Source organism: Melanaphis sacchari, unplaced genomic scaffold (genome assembly GCF_002803265.2).
Source record: "Melanaphis sacchari strain LSU unplaced genomic scaffold, SCAv2.0 Contig1690_pilon_pilon, whole genome shotgun sequence".
NCBI classification, from domain to species: Eukaryota; Metazoa; Arthropoda; class Insecta; order Hemiptera; family Aphididae; genus Melanaphis; species Melanaphis sacchari.
Window position 1 is genome coordinate 1 of NW_020270780.1, and position 8,395 is coordinate 8,395.

An 8,395-nucleotide genomic window follows, 5' to 3' on the forward strand; every position below is an offset into this window, starting at 1 on the left:
GAAGTGCGTGTAAAAAAAGAGCCAAAGACATGACTGATCGCCCAATTCAAATTATACGTTTTGAAATTACAAAGAATAATTTTTACACGTTAGATTACGGTGACGTTAAATTAATTCGTGACAGAATGTACCCGTGTAGAAACATACAAACAAATATTCCAAAAAACATTGTTGAAGTTCAAGAATTTTTAGTATCAAAAAATATATTATCATCTAAAGGAGATTGTTGCAGTAAATGATATAGAAAAAAATATTGTGATTTTTACCTGTACCACAAATTTGCAATTTTTAAATTCGGTTAATACTATATACGTTGATGGTACATTTACTTATTTCACACAATATTTTTGTCAACTTTTTACAATTCAAGGATTTTATAATAATCCTTACATACCTCTGGTGTTTTGTTTGTTACCATAAAAATGTGGTGAAGTCTATGAGTATGTATTCGAAAATATTAAGCGTTTATGTTCAAATTTAAACTATGAGTTTTGTCCTGTTAAATTATATTCTGATTTTGAAAAAAGCATTTTAAACTCTGCATCTAATATTTGGCCTGAAATAAAACTTTCCACCTGTAGATTTCACTTGGGGCAATGTTGGTTCAGAAAAATTCAAAGTCTTGGATTAACAAATATGTACAAATCTAATAGTCCAGAAGGAAAATGGTTACAATATTGTTTCGGTCTTTCATTTTTACACCCACAAGAAGTATCAGATTGCTTTTTAGAACTTATGTCTGAAATTCCAGTAGAAAAAAAAATACAATCATTTGCTGATTATTTAGTTGACAATTTTATAAGCGAAGATAGTCTATTCCCTCCTGAATTATGGGCAAAAGGTTGTAATAATGTAACACAGACAACAAACGCATGTGAATCATTTCATAAAAATTATAATTCATATTTTTTTAACGCTCATCAATCAATCATAAAATTTGTGGAAGTTTTAATAGAATTTCAAACAGATACATATTTAAAAATAAATCTTGCTAGAACAACAATAAAACAAACAAAAAATAAAGCAGTTACAAAAAAACACCAGGATATTAACAATTTAAGAGATACATCAATATCACCAATTAATTTCATAAAAAATATAAGTAACAAAGTCAAAGTAACGCGAAAAATTTTAATTTTAATTTATTAAAAATATAATAGGTACAATACAAAATAATTACGACGCAACAAAACAGTAAAGAAACATTTTTAACCACACCAGAATAATCCAATAAATTTTATTCTGTCAGTTCGAAGTCTGAAAAAAGTGGGACGAGAAAATTAAGTTTTACTGCAATGTTGCCAAATTTATTGATTTGTAACGTAAATGGGCGCAAACAAGTATTTTATAACTTATTTTAATTTTATTAAGCGCAATCGAGGTCTTTGCATGTAGGCGCAAATACGGTATTTGGGCGCAAAAATGGCCCTCCCAAATGTTTTACCTTGTTCAATATGGAAAATGACGTTAAGTGTAGATAATATTATAAAAAAATATAACAACGTTTTTAAAGATGAAATAGGTACTTTTAACAAATACGAAATTTCATTAAATATCAAAGCTGGGGCGGTACCTACATTTTGCAAACCTAGGTCTATCCCTTTAACATTAAAAGAAAAAGTTGAAACCGAAATTTATCGTTTAATTAAAAGCAATATTTTAGTTCCTATCGACTATAGTGAATGGGCAACTCCAATAGTACCAATATTGAAACCAGATGGCACGGTTAGAATTTGTGGTGATTTTAAAATAACAATAAATTCGGTATTAGAAGGGACTGAATACTCTCTTCCAAAAATAGAAAATTTATATGCAAATGTTAGTGGTTCAAGATATTTTTCGAAAATAGACTTAAAAGACGCATATCAACAAATGGTTATTAAAGAATCTGATCGCAAATATACCACTATTAATACACATAAAGGTTTATTTAACTATACCCGTAACCCTTTTGTAATAAAATCGTCGGCAGGGGAGTTCCAAAAAGCTATGGAAACTTCCACAGCGGGTCTTGAGGGCATTGGTATATTCCAAGATGACATTATTGTTGCAGGTTCCACTATCACAGAACACAACTCTCGTTTAGAAAAATTAATAAATGTATTATCAAATTTTGGTTTAACCCTTCAATGCGCGATTTTTTGAATTAAAAAAAAAAAAATTGTATTATATGTATTTTTAGACGTAGATAACAGAAAAAATACCTAAAAAATTCTAATTATTATATTTTCCTGAAAAACCAAGATTTTCAGATTGTTGCAAATATGCAACATCGCGCATTAATAAATAGTTAAATAACAATATTTGAAATGTTAACAAAATCATACTTTATTTATGTTTTTCTTTTACATTAAATAGGTAGGTACTAAACTAACACATTTTATTTATTTACTATTGAAACCTTATCATAGTATCACTTTTCTTAAAATTATTATATTTTATAGGTAATTTTAGATTATTAATTATATAATATGATAGCTACATTTTTAATATTTATTTTATGTGATAATTGGTAAAACAAACACCTTTTGATTTTACGCATAAATAAACTTTACATTTACAACACTGATAATTTGTATAGCCTTTACAATTTGGAAACTTGCAACGTCCTTTTTTTTCGTTATAATTTATAAAATGTCCTATGTTGTCAGTTCTTATATCTTGAGTGGGCCTTGGGGTCGGTCTAGTTCTGTTTTGTTTTTTAATGTTACTCTCTAATGACGGACGGCCTCTAGTTGGTGTTTGCACAATACCTGTTTTCGTAAGAGTGAACGCTAAACTTTTTCGCCAATCGGCTAATGTATATTTGCTAGGTTTTCCAAGCTGGGTTTGCGATCTTTTATATAGGAGCCATGAATTTACAATAGATGTGTCAATCAAATGGTAAAAAATTCGCATATACCACTTTCTTGATCTCATACGAGTTTTATATCGCCCAATAAGACTATCTAAAAGATCGACTCCTCCCATCAATCTATTATATTCTTTGATTACGGTGGGACAATCAATATTAATTTTTTTTTTAAATTTTTTATCAAATCTATTGGTAGTCAGTATTGGTAATGATCCACAATAAGTAGATAATAAATTAACTTGTTTATTGTCTTTCCACGAAGTCACACACATGGGCGTATTTTCAAAAACGGTCAAATATTTATACGATTTTTCGCGTACATCTTTTTTTAATTATTTGGTCGCTAGGTATTTTATTATTGGGTAATCGGTCTTTCCGCACTGTTCCTAGACACAAAATTCCATTTTTGTACAAATCGGCAGCTAATGGAATACTTGTATAGAAATTGTCAAAATATAATATATGATTTTTATGGCGTGGAACATTTCTAGTAAGACGTACAACTATGTTAGAACTAGCACCGAGATCTGGTTCATTTGGCGATCGAAATCGTTGATCATTTTCTTGTCCCGAATAAATTTCAAATTGATATGAAAATCCTTTTGAGTCACACAATACGAAAAATTCAAAACCCCATTTATGAGGTTTTGCAGGCATATACTTCTTTAAATAACTTTTTGCTTTTGTAGCGCAAAGCTGCTCATCAAGTGACAAGTCTCTTGTATAAGGAATCGAGTTAAATTTATTATTTAAATGATCAATAAGAGGCCGAATTTTATATAATCTATCATAATGTATATTATCTTTTTCTAACATTTTGCTATTGTCATTAAAATGAAGAAATCTACGTATTTCTTCGAATCTTTTTTGACTTAAAGAATTATATACATGAGAAAGCCCTAAATGTTCGCCCCAGTAGTCTCGAACATTTGGCACTACACAAACCGAGTTATAAATAAGAATACCAATAAATCTCTTGAGCTCATCTATAGTAACTGAAAAGTTTTTATTGATGTCTACCTGTGCAGCAAAAAGATCACTTTCAGTTTTAATTTTACTTAAAAGTTCGTCATTAAAAAAATATGTAAAAAACTGATAAAGTGTTGTAAGTTCTAAAATACTTTTTGGCAGTAAATTTTCATCGTGGGTGATAAGTTGAGGTTCATAAACTAAGTTACCGTTCTTCCATTTTAATTTTTTAAATTCTTCTGTTTTTTGTTTTTTTGGTGCAGGATTTTGTACAGTTGTTTCTATTAGTTTACGTGAAAATTTAGGACGAAGCGTTTTAGATTTAACCAATTGTATAACAGTAGGACTAGAACTGGTGGTCAAATCATATGTATTACTTTTTTTAGATGTATCTACATAAGTATTGGAAGAAGAGGTACCTGGTTCACAAACGTCTAAACCAGGGATCGGCAACTGGCGGACCGCGGAAGGCAAAACTCTGGACCCTGTCAACACATTGTACTTCATTATGTTATTTTCTGTAATAGTATTATTATTGATAGAGAAATTTATTTTATTTAATTTATCAAACTCAGATTATAGTTATATCATAATTCATTGAAAAATATTTTATCGGGCAGGTAATAATCGGTTTTATTACAATGTTATCGGCCGACGTTACTTTATCGTTGCTATCCATTGAAATAATTTTATTATTTGTCTGTCTCCCGTATTTTCTAAATAACAGTTTAGTTAACGATTTAGTACGTGTACTTTCGCCGGTGAATACAGTGCGTGTTTCGTTTTATATTATTCGTTCAATATGTTGAGTAAAAAACGCAAAATCGACAGCGAAAATAGGAAGTTTATGAACGTGTGGACTGAACTATATTGTTTTGTATTGCCTGAAAGGGTTGGAGCCATTCCAGTCTGTTTAATTTGCAATTCAACTTTTGCTATTATTAAAAGTGGAAATTAAAAACGGCATTATGAAACTACTCATAAAGATTTTCATACAAAATTTCCTCCAGGCAGTGAAGTGCGTAAAAATAAGCTCCATGCATGTATGTTATCTTACAAAAATAGTACGACAACACTTATACGGTGTATGAGTGAACAAGAAAAATCAACTGAAGCAGCGTTGCGTGTGTGCTGGGTTCTTAATAAGCACCAAAAACCGTTTTCCGATTCCGAAATAGTAAAAGAGTGTATGTTGGAAGTGGCCACTGCACTTTTTCAAGAAAATAAAAAAATCGTTACCTCTATCCAAGATATTCCTTTGTCGGCAAGGAGTAACACAAGAAGGACGGTATTGTTGGCAGCCGAAAACAAAAAAAGCTTATTTGAACTTTTACATAAGTCACTGTGCTACTGCATTGCGCTTGATGAATCTTGTGACTTAGTTGATTCTGAATAAATGTCAATTTTTGTGCGATTCTTTGACATTGAAAATAAAGTGTTTAGAGAAGAGTTACTAGCAATATTAACATTTGAAGGCAAGACTCGTGGAGAAGATTTATTTAAAAGTTTTGATAATTTCATGAAAAAATCGGATTTGAGTTATGATAAAATTGTGTCAATTTCCACTGATGGAGCTCCGGCGATGATGGGAAAAGAAAAAAGGATTGTTAAAAAGAATCCGGGATAATAATTCCGGGATATTAACTTATCAATGCATAATTCACCAAACATCGCTTTGTAGTAAACTCAGTGCTACACTGAAAGACGTTATGGACGGTTTGATCAAGTTAATCAATTTTATCAGGTCGCGTTCTTCTCTTCAACACAGACAGTTCAAAGAGTTTCTGTGTCAATGTGATTCGGCTTATTCAGATTTACTACAACACAATCACGTTCGTTGTTTCAATAAAGGTCGAGTAGTTGAACGTTTTTGGAACATTAAAGAAGAAGTAAAAACATTCCTAAAAAATGTAGATACTGAAGAAGCAAAGAAGCATTCGGAGTTCTTAGAAAACAATCGAAATATAGTTGCGATGGCTTTCTTAAATGACATTTTGAAGTATTTAAATACACTTAATGTCGAATTACAAGGAGAAGGGAAATTAATATGTGATTTAATACAAAGTGTGTCTGCTTTCCGTCGCAAACTAAATATATTTGAACGAGACATAGAACAAAAAAAATTTATTCACTTTCCCACAATATTTGAATGCAAAAATTATTCTGAAATTGTAAACATCGAAACTTTTTTAAGTTTTTTGTCAGATCTTATGAAGGAATTCGATGCTAGATTCAAAGACTTTTCTGAAATAGGAAAACTATCACAATTCTTAAAAACCCCTTACGACGTTCTCCCAGACGGAGAATGGACTGATGTAGCTGAAAAATTATTTAATCTTTCAAAGTCAAAACTCCAAATGGAAATAATAGACCTACAGGAAGATGTTTCCTTGAAGCAGTACAGAAGTGCGTCAACTGAAGAATTCTGGGCTAAAGATGCCACTGACAAGTATTCAAACTGTAAGCAACTGGCAATCAACTTGGCTACGATGTTTGGTTCGACATACATTTGTGAGGCATCGTTTTCAAAAATTAATTTTTTGAAAAACAAATATCGGACAAAATTAACAGACTTTCACCTTGAGGACACATTGCGCATAAGCTGTTCTCCACGAGTTCCCGATTTTAAAAAGCTGGCTAAGGAAAAGAAATGCAATTTTTCGTATTAAATAATTTACTGTAATAGGTATATTTTTTTTCATACTTTTAATATTGTAATTTTTAATATAAATTAATTGTAATAACTGAATAATTATTTTTATTTTTATACTGCTATTTTTAAAATATAAAGATTTGAAAAAGATTTTTTTTCACTGGACCTCATTGATTTATTATTTTAATCTTTAGGACTCCAATAGAAATTATTTGCCGACCCCTAATTTAACCATTTGTGCAACCTCACATTATATTTTTTTCATCTTGATTGTTAAAACAGATGTCTTTGAAATAAATACATAAAATATTTATTTAACTGTTTTAATGTAGGTATATACAACTCTTTTAGTGTATACGGTGTCATAGTACCTAAGTTGAATGCGATCATTTTAAATTTATTCTTTGTAAAAAAAAGTTGTAATTCTCTAAGTTGTTATATCTTTGTAATTATCACAAAAAAACAACAAAAAATTATGTTTTCATATAAAGTTTTAATAATATTAACTTTTACAATTAATATAAGCCATGTTTATACTTATACTAAAGAGGAATATCAAAACGGTAACGAATAACAATTAGTTTATAAATATTGTACCTAATTCTAAATAATTGAAAACAATACAAGATTATTGCAATTTTATTATTAAGATCATAGTTATCAATAATTATTTAATTTTCATTAGTTTAAGTTTCATGAACTTATTTTACTTTTTCCGAGGACTATTTACTGACAAAATTTATTACTGATTATTTATCACATCTGGTTTGTTGGTTTTTTTTTAAGATTAAAAGTCTTGATGTAGATTTGAATGGTACTGATTTGTAAATTTAAATTTCCATTTAATGCCTAGTAATGGTTGATCCCACATGAATTATTTAATGGGTTATAAATTTATAAGTTAAATAAAGAACTCTATAAAATAATAATTATGGATCTTTAGATCTAATCTATTATACTTTTTATTTAGTTACAAGTATTTAAATATTTTATCCTCAGATCACACGATGAGTGAGTTAACCTCGGCCTCACGCGTCTTCAAAAATTATGACTGACGTCTTTAGTCTATAACACTATTATTGACGTAGTACCCGTTAAACTTCATAGTATGACTACTATTTTCAAACTCAAAGTCCACTGATCTTTTAAAATTGACTACAACGAATTTGGAAAGCAGATGTTATAAACTTGAAAGTTATAATATAATAATTTATTATACTATAAATAGAAATCCCTCGTTTTGTTTAAACTTTATCATTTCGATTGTTTTTAATTATTATATTTGTTTTTACTGTCATCATGAAATTTTATTATTGTATTAATATATACTAATTATTATTCACACAACCATTACTACCTGTACATTCGATATTTGTATTTGACTTTACCTATTTATATTTAAAGACATATTCTGATATTTTAATATAATTAATTATTATAGTTACTATGTCTATATATTATACATTATTTACTTGTTTATTAATTTAGAATTTAAATTATTTGATTGATTTAATATTTGAGATATTAGGATAGTATTACATACTTGAAAAGTTTGCAATATAGAATTAAAATGCATAATTTCTCAATATAATTCAGTAATATCATCTATTATACAAAGAATCTACACAGTTTTGTTTTTTTTTAATGGTTTAAGAACTTTAAACTCTATGTAGCTACCTAGTGTCTCGCTAACAAGATGATATATATGCAATCCACAACCAATGTAAAAACTGATATTTTGATTTACACACAAATATACTATAAAATTACAGTGACTTATTCAAAGTGTTTGCTATCAATATGGTGTTCACACCCATATACATATAACCACACTTGTATGATATTGTGTACATAAATCAAATATCTAAAATATAAAGTCGTATGCAATTTAACTTAAAAAATAATACGATAAAAGTTTA

General features: G+C 28.9%; 4 protein-coding genes across 4 annotated transcripts; 3 read left to right on the forward strand and 1 right to left on the reverse strand.

Moving 5' to 3' along the window:
* The first annotated feature begins 636 nt into the window (after positions 1–636).
* Positions 637–2,145, forward strand: LOC112592318 (uncharacterized protein K02A2.6-like). The gene is made up of 2 exons (XM_025336337.1): positions 637–841; positions 1,664–2,145. The coding sequence occupies exons 1-2, from the start codon at positions 637–639 to the stop codon at positions 2,143–2,145; spliced, it is 687 nt and encodes a 228-aa protein (XP_025192122.1).
* Positions 2,146–3,154: 1,009 nt separating this feature from the next.
* Positions 3,155–4,330, reverse strand: LOC112592319 (piggyBac transposable element-derived protein 4-like). The gene is made up of 2 exons (XM_025336338.1): positions 3,976–4,330; positions 3,155–3,789 (listed from the first exon to the last, which is right to left on the reverse strand). The coding sequence occupies exons 1-2, from the start codon at positions 4,328–4,330 to the stop codon at positions 3,155–3,157; spliced, it is 990 nt and encodes a 329-aa protein (XP_025192123.1).
* A 295-nt stretch (positions 4,331–4,625) lies between these two features.
* LOC112592320 lies at positions 4,626–5,219 on the forward strand. Its single transcript, XM_025336339.1, has 2 exons — positions 4,626–4,734; positions 4,834–5,219. The coding sequence occupies exons 1-2, from the start codon at positions 4,626–4,628 to the stop codon at positions 5,217–5,219; spliced, it is 495 nt and encodes a 164-aa protein (XP_025192124.1).
* A 313-nt stretch (positions 5,220–5,532) lies between these two features.
* On the forward strand, positions 5,533–6,283 carry LOC112592321 (general transcription factor II-I repeat domain-containing protein 2B-like; the record flags this gene model as incomplete). The annotated part of the gene is made up of 2 exons (XM_025336340.1): positions 5,533–5,887; positions 6,029–6,283. Coding segments are annotated over exons 1-2 (610 nt in total), but the record flags the coding sequence as incomplete, so codon positions are not given.
* Between the last annotated feature and the right edge of the window lie 2,112 nt (positions 6,284–8,395).

Coding starts and splice junctions, on each gene's coding strand:
- LOC112592318 (XM_025336337.1), top strand. CDS start 637: ATGTACAAATCTAATAGTCCAGAAGGAAAATGGTTACAATATTGTTTC. Junction 842..1,663: donor TCCTGAATTATGGGCAAAAG/GTTGTAATAATG, acceptor GCAATATTTTAG/TTCCTATCGACTATAGTGAA.
- LOC112592320 (XM_025336339.1), top strand. CDS start 4,626: ATGTTGAGTAAAAAACGCAAAATCGACAGCGAAAATAGGAAGTTTATG. Junction 4,735..4,833: donor GGTTGGAGCCATTCCAGTCT/GTTTAATTTGCA, acceptor AATTTCCTCCAG/GCAGTGAAGTGCGTAAAAAT.
- LOC112592319 (XM_025336338.1), bottom strand. CDS start 4,330: ATGAAGTACAATGTGTTGACAGGGTCCAGAGTTTTGCCTTCCGCGGTC. Junction 3,790..3,975: donor TGAAAATTTACTGCCAAAAA/GTATTTTAGAAC, acceptor CGGTTTGTGTAG/TGCCAAATGTTCGAGACTAC.